General features: G+C 43.5%; 1 protein-coding gene across 1 annotated transcript; it reads left to right on the top strand.

Annotated features, from left to right (window-relative positions):
- The first annotated feature begins 14461 nt into the window (after positions 1-14461).
- Positions 14462-15469, top strand: LOC136314568 (C-C chemokine receptor type 1-like). The gene has a single exon (XM_066245577.1). It carries the CDS (start codon positions 14462-14464, stop codon positions 15467-15469), a length of 1008 nt encoding a protein of 335 aa, XP_066101674.1.
- The last annotated feature ends 9787 nt before the right edge of the window (positions 15470-25256 follow it).

Here is a 25256-nt window from a genome sequence, read left to right on the forward strand (position 1 = left end):
TAATGTATAGTGTCTCCTTTATTCTTCTTGTCCCAATGCCCCATGCCTATTGTAGGCTTGGACCTGCTTCTAATTCCAGCTAGAAACATTGGTCATTAGGACTTGGACTCTAGTTGCAAAGTGTAGAAATATGACCACAGTTCAACTGCCTTGTGGACTTTTTCTGAATACGTATGACTCGTGCTCTTTAGGACATTTCTCAGACTGAAATAGAAATTAGGTTACATTTGTAAATGATATAAATCAGTTATAGTGTCAACATAGATTTAGTGAAATTACATTAACATGTTAAGAACATTATAACCGTAAGAATTTTATTTTAAATTCTGTTATATTAGTTAGAATTTTGTTTCGTTTAATAATCTAATAGGCTTTAGTCACTTTATTGTATTAAGATGCTTGTTATAGTATTTTTATTAATTGTATATATTCTTCCAGTCCACCTCAAAATCAGAACATAGTAATTCAAATGAATAGATGCCACCCAGAACCAGTGGGGTTTTGGGACCCTTATTGCCAAAGCTTTATTCAATACCAATTAGAAAAGATTTAAAAACTGGGAAGAAAGTTTATCTTTTCAAGTAAACATTTAAGAATATTTAGAAATAGACTTTAATTAAATAATTGACAATTGTTAGAAAATTGCTATATATAAGGTTCTTTCCAGGTTTAGCTTGCCCATTCTAGTATTGGACCTGCATTTGTGTCCACAGCCTCAAAGCTAGTAGGAAAGGAACCCAGTATTAATTAGAAACTAATTTGAAGTTACTTTGTACCCAAAGGTTCAGGGCAAGTAAATTATATGAATCAAATAGTAAAAGAAACGTAACCACCCCTTCCCTAAGTACTTTCAGGATTTACAAGTTACTCAGCAAACTGTTCAAAAGACTGTCCAAGTGGTGCTTCCAGCGTTATTAAGAGATCCAGTGCATTACCCAGGGACTAGTTCCCACGTGGACAGGCCCACATACCTTGATCCTGACAACTCCCACTGCTGCCAAAATAGAAGGCATGCCTTACTCCAACCACAAACTGGAAGCTGGTTGGTCTATGTACGGTGAATGTATGAAGAAACTAAGGACTCTTTTTAATCAGACTTTGGGAAAGGGGAAGCTAGGGTAAAAAGAAAGCCAACTTAATTGTCACAAAGGTTAAAAGTTTTAAAATTAAACATTCTAACTAAAGGTAAATTATTCTAAAAGCAAATTAGTTTTATGTAAATTGAAAAAGATTGTACAATATATAAAGAATCAATTAGTAATATTTGTTTCTTTAGTGAACTGTATTGTTATTAATGCTGTCTGTTAAATATCTGTTACATGTTATAAGTTAATATTCCTAGACGACAGCCTTATGCTCTTCAGTAAATTAAGTCAAGGATTTGACTTAGGAAATAGAGCCAGAGGGGATTGTTGTAAGGTACCAAAGCTACAGAATTAATATTAATATTTTAAGAAGCTTGCAGAATATTTCATTAATTTGGGCTAGGCATGCAAAGAGATTTTGTAAATGATCTTTGTACTTGTGTGATTAGCATAAAATCAAGATGGCCGATGGCAGTGCGTTTTAAATGCAAAGGGGAAGGAGACTTGGATTCTCTGACCTTCCACCACACCTGTGGGGAAATGGGTGAATAACCAGGTGTGGGCAAAGAAAGATTAAATTGAACCTTTTCTTATATTAATGGACCATTTACAGGAATTTGTCCCCATGGAAACTACTTCTTCCCTCCAGAAAGCATGTAGTTAATATATGTATCTCTGAACAAAGGAATAGCAAGTGAACACTAGAACATATAGGAATGTCTTCTAATATGTAAAGTGACATTTTTACCATTGTGTTGCCTTAGAAGTTTTAAAGTGTAGAAGCGTCTTTTTATGAATCCTGTAGACAAATGTTATAAACTTGCTCATGAATTGTGTCCCTACCCCCACCCTTCATTCTTTTCCCAAACCAGTATAGGGGAAAACAAAGGGTATAAGCTTATGCCGTGATGTCAGGCTTTTTCCCTGCCCATGTATAATTCAGGGTATATAACCAGTTCCTAGAATATTATACTCACACACGATTTGGGACTGCCCCATGTATGATATATGAGGCCAGCATATTTAATAAATTTCCTCCTTTAATAAAACTCTTCAAAACTCATTTGGACTTGATGTCTGTATGAAAAACCCGTGGAATTGAGGATTCGGTACTTTACAACAACACAAGAATAAGTTGCACTTGTCGTTTCTGTCCTGTCAGCTTCTATGGAGGACAGTCTGCATGAATCTGTGCACGCAGTGTGTCTGATGGCCCTTGATGCACCTGCCAGGCAGTGAACTAGATGGCAATGCTGAGAATAGGAGGATTTATGAGATGGGTAATCAGATGTGAAATAAGCTTTTATTTTGCTAAAAAGAGAAGCTGTCTCGAATGATGGGTCATTACTGACTGATTAAGAAGTAGGCTCAGTGTTAAGAGGCAAAAGTTTCTTTCTGTGGAAGGCAATTCAAGAGTAAATTACTTGCAAAGTTTCCCCCATGTGAATGAAAATCATACATGGTGTATAAAGTCATTGTAGCAGAAGGAAGCTATGAATTAGAAAAGTCTTTGCAGATGCGGGATGGTTTGAAACTGAACCATCTTCTTAAGAAGAATAGAACCAAGGACTCACAAACTCAGACTGTTGGCTGACTGTGGGGGAGGTAGAACTTCACTCCCAAATGGGGAGAGTTGTCCTGGTGAGCTTTTGCGATGTATCTATTCTGTCCTACTAAAGAAAGTGGAAGCAAAATTTTGTTCTGAGAATAGTGGGGTTTACACTCCTTGGAAATATCTTCATTAACTGTTTCCTCCTGGCAAATAATCTAGAGAGTCTCACATTTCCAGAGTAGAAATTCCCAGAAGTTTGCATAGCCTGCCAACAGGCTGTATGTCACTCATTGACATTTTTTTTCCCGCTCTGACCAGCAGGACAGCTAGTAGACTATTCATACTGGCAGGGAGGTGGGTGAGCATTGATGTGCTCCTAAATATTTTATAGCAGGCTTTTGTAAAGAGAGAGCCCTGATTTCCAGTTTTGCTGATTTTGCATGTAAATATGCCCACTGTGTTGGATTTCAAGCTACCAATATGCTGACTGTGGGGTTGGGGACACAGGCGCACGGTTAGTGCTTATGAACTAGGAAAAGCCAGCAGCCCCACACCCCAGGCCTGGTGTCTTTACCACACAGACTGCCCTCCCTGCTCAGAGGCTTAGCTACTCCCAGGATGCAGCATGTTGGCACTGGAAGGTTCCAGGCTGCAGGGCCAGAGCTGACCTCTGGGCAATGACCTTGGGGCAGACTCTTTAGACAGACAGCAGCATGGCCGGCAGGTTGGCTGCAACATGGCCCTTGGATTCTCCTTCAAGGAGCCGCCCCAGCCCCAATCCCTTAGGGAGCAGTGTTATTACATGGTGCCCACCTCTAGGGAAAACAGTGAATGGAGTAAGAGGGGGGATGCAGGTTACTTCACTAATGACATCTGACGATGCTCAATCAACGTGCCTTCACCTTTGCCAAAGTTTCCCTAAAGACTGGGCTCCCGAGGTCAGTGTTGCATGAGCCACCCCTGTGTTTCCAGCTGCCTATTGCTTCCACTCCAAACCCTGTGGTTCCCATGATGCTGACTGCCAGCTGATCCGCCGGCCCTAAAAAGTGGCTGGAGAAATCAGAAATTGTCGACTCCACTCTGTTACTGATGTCCAGCTGGGTTTTTCCAGAAAGAGGGCTGATTCCTCAGTCACAGAGCTAGGGCAGAGGTGAAGAAGTGACCCAGAGAAATGGATTTGGCAGAAAACCATAAGGCCCTAGCTGAGGTGCCCAACATACACCCCTTATGGGCCTTAAGTTTCTAAAGTCACGTTAGAAATGTAAGTTCCTCAGCAGGAAACATTCACGCATCGGTGCAGAAGGAAGAGCACCAGAGACTCCGGGGTGAAGGGAATTATGATGCAGGCAAATCCTGCTACATGATTGGTGTTTCAGTCAAAGCTTTCAGATTAGTGACAATACCATTAGAATCTGAAAATGCAGCTTCCACGGCTGTGTCCATCATCAACCAGAATTCCCTTTCTAGAATAACTACAGAGAGACCTGGCTGGGGAACATGGAGATAGGGAACATCAGCAAGAACAGGATTGGAGACTCGGACATTCCTGTTCACTAGAGTCCTCAGGGAAGGGGTAATGCCAGGAAGGAGGTCCCCTGATGTTTACTGGTGTCCTGGCAAGGGCCAGGGCTGGCTGTTCTCATACCTTACCTTACAGAAATCCTTCAGAGTAACGGATACTTTCTCACATTACAGAAGAGAGACTGAGGCTCAGGGAGAGAGATGAACTTCTTCAAGTTCACACAGCTGGTCGGTTACACCAAAGCCCATGCTCCATTTGGGGAGGCGTCCTCAGTAAGTGGTCAGAAAGGATTGGAAAGAGGGCTGAAGAGCAGGTGTGCAGAGTCCTGTAAGGCAAGCCATCTAGTGGTGCTTTATCGTTTGTGTTTGTCTTTGTTTGTTTCAAGGAAATGTCGGGTAAAACTATTCCAGAGCTTATTTCTGAGCATTCCAGCTTCCACTTGGTTGAGCAACACCGCATGGCTTCAAGCTGTTCTGAGCCATTCCTCCTGAGAACCCGCTTCTTCTCACCAGGTCACCCGCTTATCCATCCTGGTTTTCCCCTGAGTCCTCAGAGCTCTCTGAGGCAACATCCTGGTGGTCTTGGACCTCTAGCAATAATACAAGAGCCTCAAGGACATGACCCACATTTATGTCCTCAAACTAACCATTTCTGACCTGCTCTGACATGACAGAGCTACTGCAGACCTGCCTGTGCCCTGTCAGGACCGAGTACCGTGGGCCAGGCCAAGCCCCCTCTGGTGTCCTCAGTGTCCCCCACTAAGGGATGGGCTGGCCTCCTAGAATTGGACTGTGGCGGCAGTACTGCGCTTTGGTGAGATGACCTCTGCAATGTACCACATCTGTGCCCATGCTACCAAATCACAGGAGCATCCACTAGACTTTGTGACATCTAAAAAGATCACATGGCCACACAGTGTGACATTCTCAGTAACCTTTGTCACACCAACAAAAACACTATTAATCTCTAATGCCATGCAGGTTCATTGGTAATTATTAGACTGTCAGCTAAGAATATTTGTACTCCCATGTCTTTCTGTGAACTCCCAAGGGCAAAGTCACAGCTCTGTGATTGGAGGCAGGACATTTGAGTGGTTTCAGGGACAGGCGTGAGAGTGTACACACCGGGTTTGAGCCTCAGCTCTGGTTGTCACGGATATGTATCCCGCTCACTCTGAACTTCTGTGTCATCACCTCTAAAATTGGAAAAGTGAATTGTACCCTCCAGGATAGTTTAAGACTAAGATCAATGATAAGTCTATAGGAAGCACGAGGAAACCATTGGTGGTGAAGAATGTGGTGAGGTCTGGGAGCTCAATCCACAGAAGTTTCCTTCATAGCCCTCTTTGCCAAAATATTTGATATCATGCTAGGTTCACTCATTTGTTAATTGTTATCCCACCCCCAATCTACAGTAAACTGTAGTTTCCATAAGGGCAGAGAGAACCCTATCTCAACATTGGGTCCAAGGATATGGTACATGGTGGGCACTCGATAAACAGTTGTGAAGGGGTTGAGACATAATCTGTGCCTGGTCTATTTTTCAGAGCCCACTGCCTCTAACAGCAAAGTAAAAACAGAAATCTCCTTCCTGGACCCACGGGAGAAAGCAGGATTGAAATTCCAGCCAGTATAATAGACTATGACAGGACCACAGATTTTGAGGACAGGAAATCAACCCTGTGCCAGAAAGAAGACTGGAGGTCCTTTGCAGCTCAGCTGCTGTCCCCTTTATACTCCCTGGTGTTTGTCACTGGCCTGGTCGGCAACATCCTGGTGGTCCTGGTCCTCTTGCAACACAACAGGCTCAAGAACATGACCAGCATCTACATTCCTAACCAGGCCATTTCTGACCTGCTCTTCCTCTTCACGCTGCCCTTCTGGATTCACTACCATCAGAAAGATAACTGGTGTTCGGCAATGTCATGTGCAAGTAGGTCTGTACAGCGAGATCTTCTTCATCATCCTGCTGACCATCGACAGGTACCTGGCCATCGTCCATGCTGTGTTTGCCCCGTGGGTCCGGACCGTCACATTTGGTATCATCACCAGCGTAGTCAGATGGGTCCTTGCCATTCTGGCTGCCATCCCGGGCTTTACTTTTCAGAGTCCCAGGATGAGTTCTATCATTACAGCTGCACCGTTTACTTCCCTCCTAAATATCGCAATCAGTGGAAATGGATCCTGGCTCTGAAACTGAGCGTCCTGGGGCTGTTCTAGCCTCTGGTGATCATGACCGACTGCCTCACAGGGATCATCAAGATTCTGCTCAGACGGCCCAATGAGAGGAAGTCCAAAGCCGTGCGTCTGATTTTTGTCATCATGACCATGCTTTTTCTTTTTTGTATGCCCTTCAATCTGATTATTTCTATTTATGCATTTGATGACATCCTTTTAGTCAATTTCTGTAAGCAGAAAGACCAATTATCCCTGGCCATTCAAGTGACAGAGGTGATCGCCTATATGCACTGCTGTGTCAACCCCATCATCTACGTCTTTGTTGGCAAGAGTTTCCACGAGTACCCCATCAGCTGTTCCACTGGCTCCTGTCCCTGAAACCGGGGAAACGGCTCCCCTTCTTCCATACCGAGAACCAGGACAGGGCCAGCTCCACATCTCCATCCGCAGGTGAAGAGAAACTCTCTGATAGGTTCTGACTCAGGTCCCAGCAAGTGTGACCTGCCAGACACGGTGTCTAGAGGGGAGACAGCTTCAGTGTCCCAGTAAGATTGTGACCTCTGATCAGTCTGGAGCGACGCCACCTGGAGTTGAGGTGGATCACGTCTGGGCCTTGAGTGTTTTTCGTGAACTTCTCCCTGGAGATGAATGAGTGAGCTAGGTCATTCCAGAAGAAAGAATAAAGGGCTCCAGCCAAGGGCTTGGCCCAATGAGAGTTTCACATTTCTGAACGTGAACATTTGTAAAAAAAACCACTGAGCCTCCCCTCACCTCTACCCCCACCACCAATGGGCTTAAAAACTGGGATTTCCACAGCTGACTTGGTTCAGAGCCCAGAGCAAATCAGGAGGCAGCAGCTGCCTCCATAAACTCTCCACGCCCACCTACAGGGTTTAGGTTGCTGGAAAAAATGAGGAACATAGAACTCATGATGAACGGACTTGAACCAAATGGGAAATAAAATTGGGGAACTGTCATTGGCATTGAAATTACCTTATAGAGAAATTTTTTGTATTCAATAAAATCAAACCATTCAGGTCGAGGACCAGACACAGACCTTGTGCATGAGGTGTTTAACTTTTGGAAGTAGCCTCACTCTCTGAAACCAACCCACCAGCCGAGTACAACACATAACCAGACACACACAGACCTTCCATTTCCTGTTGGGAATAGGAGTGACTGATGACCACTTGGCAGAGTGCCCTAGTGGGGGAGGGGCAGGGAGCTCAGCTGTGCCAACACTGGCGTGCATCTGAGTCTCCTGAGCACCCCATGGGCACGCCCCTCAGCATGCACATCTACACGCTGCAGCCCCTCCGACAAAACGGGGCACCCTGTCTGGTGAGCAGGGCAGACAGGAAGCCAGAATAGCACAAGAAGCCACCCTCAACCGTGTGGAAAGGTCCAGATTTCATAGACACTGCCTAGTGTCCTCACAACTCAGGCCTAAATACAGATGACCCTGCAGGGCCCCTGCATTCCCAGTAGGCAGAACCCTGCTGTCCACAGCGGCAGGGAACTGTGGCTCTCATCTTCAGCTCCTCTCTTTTCTTGTCCCACTATCCCCTCCCTGTGGTGTTTTCTGGGACCCCTGCACTCTCACTGCGTGCACTTGCATCCGGACTCACGGTTTGCTCCTCAAAGGACCCCCCACATTAGGACAGGAAGCATTAATGTCTTGAGCAGTGCACCAAATCATTCATTCATGTGTGTGTGTGTGTATCTTCCTTTAGTCCTCTCTATAACGTTGGCGTTATAACCCTGCCTTACAGAGGAGGAAAGAGACACTTGGCAGCTTACACAACAAGCCCAAAGTCAGTAAAGGGTAGACCTGAGATGGGAATGATTTGAAAGGCTCGTCACTGATGTGCCTTCCCATTAACCCCTGTACACACATGCCCTGTTTTGTGTGCAAAGGTGGCACGTTTCCAGGCCCATAGCCATCGCTGTCAATCTGGTTCCCATCCTGCCTCTCTCTCCCATCATCTCTCTACAGACAGATGCCAAAGGGGGAGACCCCACCCAGCAGACTCACGGGATGTTCCACGATGGCACCTCCTCTATTGTCTTCATTTTCACAGCTAAGGAAACTGAGCCTGAAGGGACATTTTCAAACATGGTCACATATATGATTTCTGAATGGCACTTTACAACATGCCTGTGACAGGGGTTAGCACAGTCCTCCTTTTATAGAAAAGCAGGTGGGACCCAAAGAGACACCAGCACAGAGCGGGTGTGGCTACTGTGAGGAAAACCAGAATAAACATCATCTATGAGACATTTTTCCTGTACCCAACACTCATACAAGCTGACCTTGTGCATCCTCCTACGAGCCTAAGCATCCAGTGTTCTCATTTGATGGAGGGGGAGCCAGGACACAGGAAAGCTAGTGATCTGCCCTGGTCTCAAGGGGAGAGCTGGGATTTGATCTTCACAGGAGCCTGAGCTCAGAGAGACAGCAAGCTCCATTCTACAAACCTGTATGCACTCTGGGCTGGGGTTTTCTCTGTGTGAAGCAGCTCTGTGGGTTTGGGGTAGACAGGGGAGAAGAGAGGGACAGTGAGCAGTGACAGTGGAGGACTAGGGGCGCCAAAGAGAAGTTGCCACCTCTCCCTGGTTTATTAGCCAGGTTATTGAGGAACAGAGGACCCAGGATTCTAATTTAAACACTTTTACTTGCAATCTGTAGAAGAAATAATAAAGGATAAAAAAGAAAATGAAAAGAAAGAAAGATCGAAAGGAAGAAAGAAAAACATAAAGAAAGAGGAAGAGAGAAAAAAATGAAAGAGAAAGAACAGGCTGCTCACTGCAATGAGACTGTTGTGATGCACTGAACGGAACCAAATCCCAAATTGATTGAATTTGGGAAGCTTTATTCTCTGGCCAGTGGTCTGTCTGCTGCACTGAGAAAGCAACAAACAGCGATGAGCTTCAAGGGTAGAGGGGGACTTATAGGCAAACCCCACAAGGTTACAATTTTTTCAGCACATTTGTACAATATCTTTCCAAAAGTTTTAAGGAGAATAAACCGCCTTCCTGCAATGTCTACAAGGCTGATGCATAAGGAACACATCCTGCTTCTGTTGGCAAGATTAGATCTGCTGGGGCCTCAGCTTTTTCACTTACAGCTGTAGCTATAAACTAGTTCCTCTTAAGCATTCAGCTAAATTGGGTCAGGGGTCCTTAGCATGGACTGGCATGCCAGCACAGAGACCTCCCGCCCTACATCAGTCCCCCTCCCATTCCCAGCCTTCAGTGGCTCCACAAGTTCTGGAAAACACCTTACTGCCACCCACCTTACCCCAAACAACACCACCTCATTACCTGCCGCCAATGCCATTAAGACAGGACCCACAGAGAGAAGGGCCACCAAATTATCACAGAAAAAAGTTTACGTGGAACTGAGCATCATGGCAGTGTTTGGTGTCCTTACTACTTCTGCTCACTCACCTATGTAAAAAGAAGAATTTGCCTCCACTTTGCATTCTGTGACTGAGATCCCTAGAGTCCTGTCTCCATGGTTACACAGGAAATGAAAGACTTCCTACTCCATCAGGACCTTGAACCTGGAAAACAAAGACTCTAAAAATTCTACAAACAAAGAATTTGAGCTCAAAATCCTTTCACATCAGAGTAAGTGGCACTCCTCTTCTCTGTTCAGTCGGCTTCCGTGGAGGACAATCTGCATGAATCCGTGCACGCGGTGCGTCTGATGGCCCCTTCATGCACCTGCAAGGCAGTGAACTGCGTAGCAATGCTGAGAATGGGAGGATTTATATGATGGGCAGTCAGATGTGAAATAATTATTTTGTTGTTATTAAATAAGAAAAGCTTTCTTGAATGATGGGACTAACTAATTAAGAAAGTTGTCAGAGCATTAAGGAACAAGAGCCACTTTCTGTGGAAGGCTATTCAAGAGGAAATTACTTGCAAATCAACTGCATGGAAATGAAAATCATACATGGTGTAGCAGGAGGGAGCTAGGAATAGAAAAGTCTTTGCAGATGCGGGATGGTTTGAAACTCAACTATCTTCTTAAGAAGAGTAGAACCAAGGATTCGCCGACTCACATTGTGAGCTGACTTTGGAAGAGGTAGGATTTCCTCCCCTGAATTTAGGGAGTGGTCCTGGTGACCTCTTGGGATGCATTTTTTCTGTCCTACTAGAGAAAGTGGAAGCAGAATTTTGTTCTGAGAATAGTGGGGTTGGGGCTACTTGGAGGTATCTTTTTCAACTGTTCCCCAGCCCCAAAATCTGGAGGGTCTCACGTTTCCAGAGTAGAAATTCCAAGGAGTGTGCGTAGCCTGCCACAAGGCATTATGTCACTCATCGACCTTTTTGTTACCGCTCTGACCAGCAGGACAGCTTTTAGGCTACTCAGACTGGCGGGGTGGCAGATGGGCATTGATGTGCTGCTCAATATTTTATAATGGGCTTCCCTGAAAATTCCATAGCAGGCTTTCCTATAAAGCAAGCCCTGATTTGTATGTAAACATCCTATATTTGTAAGTAAACATACTTACTTTGGTGGATTTCAAGCTACCAATATGCTGACTGTGGGGTTGGGGACACATGCACACGATTGGTTCTTATGACCCAGGAAAAGCCAGCTGCCCCGCACCTCAGGCCTGGTGTCCTTACCTGCACAGACGGCCCTCCCTGCTCAGAGGCTCACCTACTCCCTGGACGCAGCATGATGGCACGGGAAGGTCCCAGGCTTTAGGGCCATAACTGACCATTGAGTAATGACCTTGGGGCAGATGCTAAAGACACAGGACAGCATAGTGGGCTGCTTGGCTGCAACATGGTCCTTTGTTTCTCCTTAAAGTCCCCGCCACAGCCCCAATCCCTTGGAGAGCAGTGTTATTGCATGGTGCCCACCTGTAGAGAAAACAGTGAATGGAGTAGGAGGCCAGGGGATGGAGGCTACTTTGTTTAATGTCATCTGACAATGCTGACTCAACGAGCCTTCTCCTCTGCCATAGTTTTCCCAAAGGCGGGGCTCCCGGGGTCAGTGTTGCAAGAGCTGCTCCTTGTGCTTCCAGCTGCCTGTTGCTTTGTCTCTAAGCCCTGTGGTGCCCATAATGCTCACTGCCAGCCGATCCACCAGCCCTGGCCGTGGCTGCAGAAATCAGAAATTGTCACTCAGCTTTGTTACAGATGTCCAGCCTGGGTTTCTCCAGGAAGAGGGCTGATTACTCTGTCACAGGGCTAGGCCAGTGGTGGAGGGGGGACCCAGAGAAATGGATTTGAGAGTAAACCATAGGGCCCTAGCTGAGGAGTGTAACATCTACCCCCCCATGCCCTCCCCCCTCATGGGACTTAAGTTTCTAAGGCCACTGCAGAAATGTAAGTTCCTCAGCAGGAAGCATTCACGCAGCGGTGCATAAGGAAGAGCGCCAGAGACTCCGGGGTGAAGGGAGTTATGATGTAGGCAAGTCCTGCTACACGATTGGTGTCTAAGTCAAAGCTTTCAAACTGGTGGCAACATAATGAAAATCTGAAAATGCAGCTCCCACTACTGTACATCATCCAGCAGAATTCCCTTTCTAGATTAACCACAGAGAGACCTGGAGGGGGATCTTGGGGCAGGGTACATCAGCCAGAATAGGATGGGAGACTGGACATTCTGGGTGTCTTGAGTCCTGAAGGAAGGGTAGATTAAAGTAAGGAGCTCCCCTGAAGTTTACTAATGTCCTGGCAAGATCCAGGGTTGGCTTTTGTCATACCTTACTTACAGTACTCCCTCAAGGTTACTGATACTTTCTCACGTAACAGATGAGACACTGAGGCTCAGGGAGGGAGATGAACTCCTTCAAGTTCACAGAGCTGGTCGGTTACACCAAAGCCCATGCTCCATTTGTGCTGGCATCTTTAGAAAGGATATGAAAGAGGACTGAAAAGCTAGGGTGGGGAGTCATGTAAAGCAAACCATCTAGTGGTGCTTTCTCATTTGTATTTGTTTCTTTCAAGGCAACATTGGGTAAACTATTCCAGAGCTCATTTCTGAGAATTCCAGCTTCCACCTGGATGTGCAACACCGCATGGCTTCAGGCTGTTCTGAGCCAGTCCTCCCGAGAACCCCCTTCTTCTCACCAGGTCACCCACTCACACATCCTGGCTTTCCCCTGAGTCCTCACAGCTGTCCCCGGAGGCCAACTTAGTGTCTGCAGACCTACCTATACCCCATTAGGGCCGTGTGCCGTGGGCCAGGCTGAGCCCACTCTGGTGGCCTCCTTGTTCTCAACTAAGAAATCAGTTGACCTCCTAAAATTGCACTGTGGCAGCACTACTGAGGCTTGGGGGGGGGGGGGATAATTTGTGCATTGTAGGACATCCTTGCCCCTGACAACCAATTGATAGAAACATCCTCTAGGCTTTGTGACAACTAAATAGATCAAATGGCCACACAAAGTCATGTGCCCCAAGTGTCTCATGTCACCTCAGCAAAGAACCTCCTTAATCCCTGGCCTATTGGCTCAGTGGTAGAGTCTCAACCAGGCATGTGGAAGTCCCGGGTTCAATTTCTGGTCAGGGCACACAGGAGAGCTCCCATCTGCTTCTCCACCCTTTCCTCTCTATATCTCTCTCTTTCCCTCCCATAGCCAGGATTCCATTGTACCAATGTTGGCCTGGGTGCATAGGATGGCTCCATGGGTTCCACCTAAGGTGCTAGAACAGCGGTTCTCAACCTGTGGGTCGCAACCCCAGCGGGGGTAGAACAACCAAAACACAGGGGTCGCCTAAAACCATCGGAAATACATCTTTTATTTAAAAATGTATTGTATAATAAATATGTATTGGCCCTGGCCATTTGGCTCAGTGGTAGAGCGTCGGCCTGGCATGCAGAAATCCTGGGTTTGATTCTGGGCCAGGGCACACAGCAAAAGCGCCCATCTGCTTCTCCACCCCTCCCCCTCTCCTTCCTCTCTGTCTCTCTCTTCCCCTCCCACACCCACGGCTCCATTGGAGCAAAAGATGGCCCGGGCGCTGGGGATGGCTCCTTGGCCTCTGCCCCAGGTGCTAGAGTGGCTCTGGTCGCGACAGAGCGATGCCACGGATGGGCAGAGCATCGCCCCCTGGTGGGCATGCCGGATAAATCCCGGGCACAGGCGGGAGTCTGTCTGACTGCCTCTGCATTTCCAGCTTCAGAAAAATACAAAACAAAAAAATATATGTATTTTCCGATGGCTTTAGGCGACCCCTGTGTTTTGGTCGTTCGACCCCTCTGGGGTCGCGACCCACAGGTTGAGAACCGCTGTGCTAGAATGATTCTGGCTGCAGCAGAGCAAGAGCCCCAGATAGGCAGAGCATTGCCTTCTTATGGGCTTGCCAGGTGGATCCTGATTAGGTGCATGCGGGAGTCTGTCTCTCTACCGCCCCATTTCTCATTTCAGAAATATATATATAAAAAAAAAGATAGAACCTTATTAGCTCCAAAGGCCATTAAGATCCATTGGTCAGTTTTTGACACTCAGCCAGGACTGATTCCTTAACCATTTCCTCCTGTGCACTTCCAAATGCAAGGTCCCTGCTCTGTGATTGGAGGCTGAAAGTTCACGTAGTTTCAAGAGTGGAAGTGAGAATAATACACACTGGATGTGAGCTCCAGCTCTCATTGTCCCAGATGTGTCCTACACACTGTCAAACTCTCTGTCATCATGTGTAAAATGGGAGACATAAATGGTGCCCTTCCTGGATTCTTTAACACTGAGTCCAATGGCAGGTCCGTGGGAATCATGAGGGAAGCGTTGGTGATGAAGAAAGAGGTTGCTCTCCCTTTGTCTGGGTGTTCCATCCACCAGACGTTCCCTTCCCAACAGTTATTGCCAAAGGATTTGACGTCATGGTTTGTGCACTCATTTCTTTATTGTCTCCCTGAACCCCTACATCCCTCCCCTCCATTAAAGTACAATTTCCATGACAGTGAAGAAGACCTGGGGCCCCGTTGTTCAAGGATGTGTCCCAGCACATGGTTACAAGTCGGCACTTTTCACTCAATAAACGGTTGTCATGTGGTTGATGTCAGATAATAACTGCCTTGTCTCTGTTGTCCAGAGCCCCCTGCCTTTACCAGCAAAATAAATACAGAAACCATCTACCTGGACCAGCAGGAGAAAGTAGGATGGAAATTTCAAACATTTCAAAGGACTATGATGGGACCACAGAAGTCAACTACGGGAACACAACCCTGTGCCTATATGAAACTATAAGGTCTTTAGGAGCTCAGCTGCTGCCCCCCATGTACTCCCTGGTATTTGTCACTGGCCTGGTCGGCAACATCCTAATGGTCCTGGTCCTCTTGCAACACAAGAGGCTCAAGAACATGACCAACATCTATGTCCTCAACCTGGCCATTTCTGACCTGCTCTTCCTCTTCACGCTGCCCTTCCGGATTCACCACTATTGGAAAGATAACTGGGTGTTCGGCAATGTCATGTGCAAGTTGGTGTCGGGGCTTTATTACGTAGGTCTGTACAGCGAGCTCTTCTTCATCATCCTGCTGACCATCGACAGGTACCTGGCCATCGTCCATGCTGTGTTTGCCGTTCAGGTCTGGACTGTCACATTTGGTATCATCACCAGCATAGTCAGCTGGGTCCTGGCCAGCCTGACTTCAATTCCAGACTTTTTCTTTACACATACCCTGAGCATTAAAGGTCAATACATCTGCACCTCATTTATCCCTCGTACATACTACATTCATTGGAGAGAGTTTCTGGCTCTGAAACTGAACATCCTGGGGCTAGTCTTGCCTCTGGTGATCATGATCATCTGCTACACGGGGATCATGAAGATTCTGCTCAGACGGCCCAATGAGAGGAAGTCCAAAGCTGTCCGTCTGATTTTTGTCATCATGATCATCTTTTTTCTCTTTTGGACGCCCTTCAATCTGACTATGTCTCTTTCTGCTTTTGACGACGTCCTTTCAGTCAATTACTGTAACCACAAAGACCAAGTAGCCCTGGCCATTCAAGTGACAGCCGTGATCTCCTACATGCACTGCTGTGTCAAACCCATTATTTATGTTTTTGTTGGCGAGAAGTTCCGCGAGTACGTGCGTGAGTTGTTCTATAGGATCCAGTCCCTGAGCCCGGGGAAATGGCTCCCCTTCTTCCACAACAAGAACTAGAACAGGACCAGCTCCATGTCCCCATCTGCAGGGGAGCAGGAACTCTCTGACGGGTTCTGACTCAGGTCCCAGCAAGAGTGACCTTCCAGGCACAGTGGCTGTAGCTGGAGGGGAGGCAGCTTTGGTGTCCCGGCCAAATCGTGACCACTGACCAGTGTGGAGCAACGCCACCTGGTGTTGAGGTAGATCATCTCTAGCCCTGAGTCTTCTCCATGAACTTCTCCTTGGAGACGAATGATTGGGCTATGTCGTTCTGGATGATGGAGGAGAGGGCGTCAGCCACGGGCTTGGGTCAAACAGAGTTTCAGGTTTGTGACTATAAACATTTGTAAACAAAGCCACTGAGCATCCCCTCACCTCTACCTGCACCACCAGTGAGCTTGGAAATAGTAATTTCCACAGTTGAGTCCCCCCTGCAGGGTTCAGGCTGCTGGAAGCCTTCAGGAACATAGAACTCCTGATGGCAGAACTTGAGACCTAATGAAAAATAGAGTTGGGAAACTGTCCTTGGCAATGGCACTTTTCTTAGAGAATATTTTTATACTGACTAAAATCAAGCAATTCAGGTCTAGTGCCAGATGCAGACCTTGTGTATAAAAGGTTATACATCTGGAAATAGCCATAGAAAAAGTAGTCATTGTTTCAAAACCCTAGACGTCAAACTCACTTCTAAATCTCTTTACCCTATTACATACAACGTTCATTGTTGATGAATTTTGTTATACTTATATTTTCTCTTATACACGTTCATGATTATAACAAAGATGTACTACTATTCTCACCTTTATGCTCTTGTTGTTTTTCAAAGGAGCACATTCAATCAAGTTTCAAGCTCAATACATTATTTCAAGGCATTGTTTATGGTGTCGGCACTGAAACTGTCGGCAGATGGACTCAAGTTGCCCATTGTTTATTCACCAAAACAATTTACTCCCACGTGGTGACTGAGGACCTGCTCCCGTCAAAGCAACCCTCCGAGAATAGGCTCAGGTGGGAGGGGTGTTCTCTAAGAGCCCTGTGTTCAGTGAGGTGACAGCCACAAGGATGCCAACAGAGCCCGGGTGGTGTGGGTGGGGCTGACACCAGGGATATAAAACCACTGTGAGTAGAGCCTGCCACCCACACATGCACCGCATCCTTCCATGTGCTGTGATTGGAAGGAGCCTAATGAGATGGTCAGTTTGACCCCAGAAACAGGCCTAATAGAGATTCCTGGCAGGGACTTGGAAGGCCAGCACCAAATCACTGTGTAGCTTTTGTTCACTCCCAAAGCATTCTGTCTTAGCTCTTAATTTAACAAGTTAAAACCTGTTAGAAAAATAATTAGGTCAAACATTGTAAGCAAGTTTTGAATATAAAAAGTAATTTATTGAAAAAGAAATTGCCTGGCTTATAATTGACACACATTAAAAAACATAAAATACAAAAATGTTAACACAGAGAAAAAATGTATATAACAAACTAAAAATTAAGACCAGGATGCTATCATCAACTCCTCTGATGTATCAGGAAATTTTACAAATCAGTAGGAAAACCACTTGGATTTTTCTATCCCATAATTATTCTATATGCCCAGTTGTCAAACAATTAACAAAGATATTAACCAGTAAGTCATCGAAAAATGCAGTAGCCATTAATATGAAATCTCAATTACATTAGTAATCAAGGACATGCTAATGACAGTGATCCTCTTCTTTTGCCTGCTAAGATAATAACCAGATGTCAATTTTTTTTATTAATGAAAATACCCAAAACAGGTAAGAATGATGCGACACAATCCCTGTCACATATTTCTGATGGAAATGTAAATCAGTGCTGTGTTTCTGAAAAGCGCTTTTGGCAAGATCACTTGAAAAGCTCACCTTATAATCTTGCTTCCAGGATTTGTCACAGATAATGGTAAAAAGCAGCACATCTGGAAAGATCAATAACCGAGGAAGAGTTCAATAACTGTTGTTATTATGAGCTAGGATACCGATAGGAATGACTTCTAAAAAAATTTATTGATATGTGAATATGCTTCTATTGTTAATATTAAATAAAAAGTAAAAATACGGAATCTTCTGGTTTATATTTTCTAATATATATGAAGAAGACAAACATAGGGAGAAAATAGACCCCAAATGTCTATGGGATTATGTGTGTATCACAGAGTTTAATGAGAGACATGACGAGAGATAAGACTAGGGTTTCCAAACTGTGTGCCAAGGCACCCAGGGCCACAGTCAACTCAGAGTTTCAATTTTTAAGGGCTCCACACTGCACCTGACATTTCCTGGACACCCTGGGAACTACAAGTAGGAGAAAGTTCAGAGTTTCAAAGTTAGTTTGTGGTGCATTCCTTTCAAAGTGGGCGTGTCTCTGCAAAGCCTGGTTTCTGGTGATTTGAGATAAATCAGTGTGGAACAGGAACTGAGAGGATATTGTCCCATGGATTCCAACATCTGCACTCCAGGTGTCCATATCTCATTGGCATGGATTATTTAAAAATGAAATAAAATATCATTTTTTCAATAGATGTGTATTTTTAGGCATCTATAGACAAGATCACTTAAGTTGTTTGAATCTAAAGACTTCCTGAGGGGAAGAGTTCAGTTCTTCTTTTGTCTCCGGGTGCTGAGGAAAAGTACTGGGACGTAAGGGCTCCGGGAACTGAGAAAGTCTGGGATCCTGTGGAATAAGAGTGTGTTTAGGAGATGACGTCAGAGTAATGGCGGGGTAGAAAACGATACCGATAAATCTCCCCCAAAAATCAACAAGATCTTCAACCAGAAACAGAAAAACCTATACTTGGAGCCTCCAGATGCTTCGCAATACACCCAAAGGTATGGTTGAGTGAAAAATTGGCTAAATATATAACCAAACCCCGAAGGAAATAGGGAGTAAGAAATGCTCTGCCTTCCTCACTAACCTAAACAGGGCGGCTTTCTCTGGTAACTGTGAATATAGAAACTGAGGCGGGCAAAGGGGGTGAATAGATCCAGGCCGCGGCACAAACGGCCGAATCAGGCTGTGGCACGGAGATCCAAGCCGAGGAAAAACTGATCCTGTGGCAACCCGGGCAATACAAGCTAACACTCGCGCCAAACCCAAACAAAGAAAGACAAGTGGAGAGGCCAATTTACCGGTCTCCTGGTTAGCGTGCACGCAGTTAGTGGGCGAGAGATTTCTTCCTAGGCCCCGGAAGTGGGTACCCATGTTGCCCCACGGAGAGGCAGGGTCAGAGGCCTTTCTGTGGGCCGAGGGCAGAGTCTCTGGGCAGCCCCAGCGCCCTGGGAAAGCCACGCACAGGAGGGAGTGAGAACTAATTCCAACGGTGGAGATTTTCCGTGCTGGAGGGGGTTTCACTCAGAGGGAAACGCGCCGGCCTCATATCCTGGTTTGCGTACACAGATAGTGAATGAGAGATTCCTCCGAGTGCCTCGGCAGTGCGCGCCCGTGTTATCGCACAGAGGGGCAGAGTCAGGGGCCTTTGTGTGGGCCAAAGCAGAATCTCGGGCCGCCCCAGCGCCTTGCAAAAGCAACGCACGGGGACGGAGCGAGACTCAATTCCAACGCTGCAACTTTTCCCTGCGGTTGGGGGTTTCACTCAAAGCGTCAGACTGCTGGCCGGATATCCTGGTCGCAGACAGTGAGTGAGAGTTTCCTCCAAGAGCCCTGGAAGTGGGCGCCCGCCTGTGTTACCGGACAGAGTGGCAGAGCCAGAGGTCTTTGAGTGGGCGGAAAGCCCGCCTGATTATGCTAGCAGCTCTGACTGACTGAGCCTTACCCAGAGCCCTGTGCTGAGTGGAAATAGAGTGGGGAGTTGCCAGCTCTTTGAGCCTCTTACTATCCAGGCAGAGGCAGCAGCAACCCCATTCCTGGATTATCAGGCTACTAATTGAGGAAGGAAAGACTAGGAGAAAGGCTCCAGGAACACGGACTCTCTCACTGTCGGGGCCTATAAATGCTAATGAGCCTCAACTGCCAATGAGACTAAAGCACAATACATGACATTGCCATAGAGACTTATCAACTGCAAACCTCTACCTGAGCGTGCCAAAGGGGCAGAACCCGGGGTACAGAGTCACCGACCAGGAAGAGGGAGAGAAAAGAAAAAGCAAGAAGATAACCTCTCAAAATCAAGAATAATCTGCAGACTTTATAACCTATCCCATTTTATTATATTTGTTCGTTTGTTTCTCTTATCTTCATTCTTGATACTTTTTTTCCTCCTCCAATTTGGCCGATTAACTCTCTGCCGGTCTTACTCTCTCCTCTCCTTGAACTACACTACCCATAAGTGTTACATCTCCCATTATCTTTTCTCTTCTCTTCCTTTCTCTCTATGAGGGTTGCACTCCAAAACCCTTAACTCTCTCTCTCTCTCTCTCTCTCCTTTCTTTTTTCTTCTTTTAGTGGTTCCCTCTTTTTTTCTCTCTCTCTCTTTCTTTTCTCCCTCTATATTAGTTTCTTCCTTTCTCCTTTACATCTCCTCTCATTCAAACCTCAATAACAAACAAATTATCTTATCTGAGACTCAAACTTATGTTTGTGGCATTTTGGGGGGTTTTTACTTCACCTTTTTAACTCGCTAGCAGTGCTCCCATCCCTGGCTCTCCATATTATCTAGTTCTTGTTCCACTAAATACAATAGTAATTTTTTAATTTGTCCCCCCATTTTTCCATTTTCCTCTTATTCCTCTCATCATAACTCTTAGACAACCAACACCTAAAAGCAAATCATTTTATTCTTGACCCAAATTTTTTCCTTATTTGCTTTTTGTGGGTCCATCCGCTTTTTTTTTCTTTTTTCTTTTTTTTCTTTTTTTTTTTTTTTTTTGCCCCTTTATTACTTTTCCCCAATTCAGGCCCTCCATCACAGGCATTGTTTGTTATAATTCACAGTTCACCACAAGATTTTCTCAAGAAAGAGGGGAGAGGAGAGGAGAGGAAAAAAGGAGGGGGGGAATAATTTCCTTTTTTTAGAATTTTTATTTTATTTTATTTTTCTTTATTTCATTATTAATTTTTTTTAAAAAAAAACTCTTTGATTTTTTATTTTTTTTTATTTTTTTTTAACTTTTTATTCTTTATTAAATCTCATTAATACTATCAACAAAACCACCCTCAGATGCCATTAAGGAAGAGAAAATCGAATATCATGGATACAAAAGAAAGAGAGGTAACACAGCTAGATGAGGAAAAATCTATGGAGAAAAAATTTAATATATTGGAAACCTTGGAGCTAAATGACAGAGAATTCAAGATAGAAATCCTAAAAATCCTCTGAGATATACAAGAAAACACAGAAAGGCAATTTAGGGAGCTCAGAAAACAACTCAATGAACACAAAGAATATATGTCCAAGGAAATTGAAACTATAAAAACAAATCAAACAGAGATGAAAAACTCAATTCACGAGCTGAAAAATGAAGTAACAAGCTTAGCTAATAGAACAGGTCAGATAGAAGAGAGGATTAGTGAAATAGAAGACAAGCAACTTGAGGCACAACAGAGAGAAGAAGAAAGAGACTCAAAAATTTAAAAAAATGAGACAGCCCTACAAGAATTATCTGACTCCATCAAAAAGAATAACATAAGAATAATAGGTATATCAGAGGGAGAAGAGAGAGAAAATGGAATGGAGAACATACTCAAACAAATAATAGATGAGAACTTCCCAAGCCTGTGGAAAAAACTAAAGCCTCAAGTTCAAGAAGCAAACAGAACTTTGAGTTTTCTTAACCCCAACAAACCTACTCCAAGGCATATCATAATGAAATTGACACAAACCAACAGCAAAGAAAAAATTCTCAAGGCAGCCAGGGAAAAGAAGAATACAACATATAAAGGAAGGCCCATTAGATTATCATCAGATTTCTCAGCAGAAACTCTACAAGCTAGAAGAGAGTGGACCCCAATATTTAAAGTCCTGAAAGAGAGGAACTTTCAGCCACAAATACTATACCCATCAAAGCTATCCTTCAAATATGAAGGAGAAATAAAAACATTCACAGATACAGAAAAGATGAGGGAATTTATCATCAGAAAACCCCCACTCCAGGAATTACTAAAGGGGGTTCTCCAATCAGATACAAAGAACAAAAAAAAACAGAGCCACAAGTAAAAGCTCCAAGAAGAACACAATAAAACCAAATTTAAACTGTGACAACAACAAAAAGAAAGAGGGGGAGAAGATGGAGATTAACAGTAGCAAAGGACGATGGAGTGCAAAAGTACTCACAAAATAGTTTGCTACAATGAACAGGGTAGGGACCCTTTTCATTACTCAAAGGTAACCACCATTGAAAAAACCACCACAGAAGCACATGAGATAAAAAAGATAGCAACAGAGGAAAGATGTATGGAATACAACCAAATAAAAACAAAAGATAGAAAAACGAAAGAGAAGGATCAAACAAGACACAAAACTAACAGAAAGCAAGATATAAAATGGCAATAGGGAACTCACAAGTATCAATAATTACACTAAATGTAAACGGATTAAACTCACCAATAAAAAGGCACAGAGTAGCAGAATGGATTAAAAAAGAAAATCCAACTGTATGCTGCCTACAGGAAACTCATCTAAGTAACAAGGATAAAAACAAATTCAAAGTGAAAGGCTGGAAAACAATACTCCAAGCAAGTAACATCCGAAAAAAAGCAGGTGTAGCAATACTCATATCGGATAATGCTGACTACAAGACAGGAAAAGTACTCAGAGACAAAAATGGCCATTTCATAATGGCTAAGGGGACACTGAATCAAAAAGACATAACAATTCTTAATATATATGCACCAAACCAAGGAGCACCAAAATATATAAGACAGCTACTTATTGATCTTAAAACAAAAACTGACAAAAACACAATCATACTTGGAGACCTCAATACACTGCTGTTGGCTCTAGATCGGTCATCCAAACAGAGAATCAATAAAGACATAGTGGCCTTAAACAAAACACTAGAGCACCTGGATATGATAGACATCTACAGGACATTTCATCCCAAAGTGACTGAGTATACATTTTTCTCCAATGTACATGGATCATTCTCACAAACTGACCATATGTTGGGCCACAAAAACAACATCAGCAAATTCAGAAAAATGGAAGTTGTACCAAGCATATTTTCTGATCATAAAGCCTTGAAACTAGAATTCAACTGCAAAAAAGAGGAAAAAAATCCCACAAAAATGTGGAAACTAAACAACACACTTTTAAAAAAATGAATGGGTCAAAGAAGAAATAAGTGCAGAGATCAAAAGATATATACAGACTAATGAAAATGACAATATGACATATCAGAATCTATGGGATGCAGCAAAAGCAGTGATAAGAGGGAAGTTCATATCACTTCAGGCATATATGAACAAACAAGAGAGAGCCCAAGTGAACCACTTAACTTCCCACCTTAAGGAACTAGAAAAAGAAGAACAAAGACAACCCAAAACCAGCCAAAGAAAGGAGATAATAAAAATCAGAGCAGAAATAAATGAATTAGAGAACAGAAAAACTATAGAAAAAATTAATAGAACAAGGAGCTGGTTCTTTGAAAAGATCAACAAAATTGACAAACCCTTGGCAAGACTTACCAAGGAAAAAAGAGAAAGAACTCATATAAACAAAATCCAAAATGAAAGAGGAGAAATCACCACGGACACCGTAGATATACAAAGAATTATTGTAGAATACTATGAAAAACTTTATGCCACTAAATTCAACAACCTAGAAGAAATGGATAAATTCCTAGAACAATACAACCTTCCTAGACTGAGTCAAGAAGAAGCAGAAAGCCTAAACAGACCTATCAGTAGAGAAGAAATAGAAAAAAACATTAAAAACCTCCCCAAAAATAAAAGTTCAGGCCCTGACGTCTATACCAGCGAATTTTATCAAACATTCAAAGAAGAATTGGTTCCTATTCTACTCAAAGTCTTCCAAAAAATTGAAGAAGCAATACTTCCAAACACATTTTATGAGGCCAACATAACCCTCATACCAAAACCAGGCAAGGATGGCACAAAAAAAGAAAACTACAGACCAATATCTCTAATGAATACAGATGCTAAAATACTAAACAAAATACTAGCAAATCAAATACAACAACATATTAAAAAAATAATACATCATGATCAAGTGGGATTCATCCCAGAATCTCAAGGATGGTTCAACATACGTAAAACAGTTAACGTAATACACCATATCAACAAAACAAAGAACAAAAACCACATGATCTTATCAATAGACGCAGAAAAGGCTTTCGATAAAATACAATACAATTTTATGTTTAAGACTCTCAACAAAATGGGTATAGAAGAAAAATATCTCAACATGATAAAGGCCATATATGATAAACCATCAGCTAACATCATATTAAATGGCACTAAACTGAAGGCTTTCCCCCTTAAATCAGGAACAAGACAGGGTTGTCCACTCTCTCCACTCCTATTTAATGTGGTACTAGAGGTTCTAGCCAGAGCAATCAGAAAAGACAAAGAAATAAAAGGCATCTATATCGGAAAAGAAGAGTAAAGGTATCACTTTTTGCAGATGATATGATCCTATACATCGAAAACCCCAAAGAATTCACAAAAAGACTACTAGAAACAATAAGCCAATACAGTAAAGTCGCAGGATACAAAATTAACATACAGATGTCAATAGCCTTTCTATATGCCAACAATGAAACAACTGAGAAGGAACTCAAAAGAATAATCCCCTTCACGATTGCAACAAAAAAAATAAAATACTTAGGAATAAACATAACAAAGAATGTAAAGGACTTATATAATGAAAACTATAAACCATTGTTAAGGGAAATCGAAAAAGATATAATGAGATGGAAGAATATACCTTGTTCTTGGCTAGGAAGAATAAATATAATCAAGATGGCTATATTACCCAAAGCAATATACAAATTTAATGCAATTCCCATCAAAATTCCAATGACCTTTTTTAAAGAAATAGAGCAAAAAATCATCAGATTTATATGGAACTATAAAAAACCCTGAATAGCCAAAGCAATCCTAAAGAAAAAGAATGAAGCTGGGGGCATTACAATACCTGACTTCAAACTCTATTATAGGGCCACGACAATCAAAACAGCATGGTATTGGCAGAAAAATAGACACTCAGACCAATGGAACAGAATAGAAAGTCCAGAAATAAAACCACATATATATAGTCAAATAATTTTTGATAAAGGGGCCAACAACACACAATGGAGAAAAGAAAGCCTCTTCAATAAATGGTGCTGGGAAAACTGGAAAGCCACATGCAAAAGAATGAAACTGGACTACAGTCTCTCCCCCTGTACAAAAATTAACTCAAAATGGATCAAAGATCTAAACATAAGACCTGAAACAATTAAGTACATAGAAGAAGACATAGGTACTCAACTCATGGACCTGGGTTTTAAAGAGCATTTTATGAATTTGACTCCAATGGCAAGAGAAGTGAAGGCAAAAATTAATGAATGGGACTACATCAGACTAAGAAGTTTTTGCTCAGCAAGAGAAACTGATAACAAAATAAACAGAAAGCCAACTAAATGGGAAATGATATTTTCAAACAACAGCTCAGATAAGGGCCTAATATCCAAAATATACAAAGAACTCATAAAACTCAACAACAAACAAACAAACAATCCAATAAAAAAAATGGGAAGAGGATATGAATAGACACTTCTCCCAGGAAGAAATACAAATGGCCAACAGATATATGAAAAGATGCTCATCTTCTTTAGCTATTAGAGAAATGCAAATCAAAACGGCAATGAGATACCACCTCACACCTGTTCGA

Source organism: Saccopteryx bilineata, chromosome 10 (genome assembly GCF_036850765.1).
Source record: "Saccopteryx bilineata isolate mSacBil1 chromosome 10, mSacBil1_pri_phased_curated, whole genome shotgun sequence".
In the NCBI taxonomy this organism is placed as follows: domain Eukaryota; kingdom Metazoa; phylum Chordata; class Mammalia; order Chiroptera; family Emballonuridae; genus Saccopteryx; species Saccopteryx bilineata.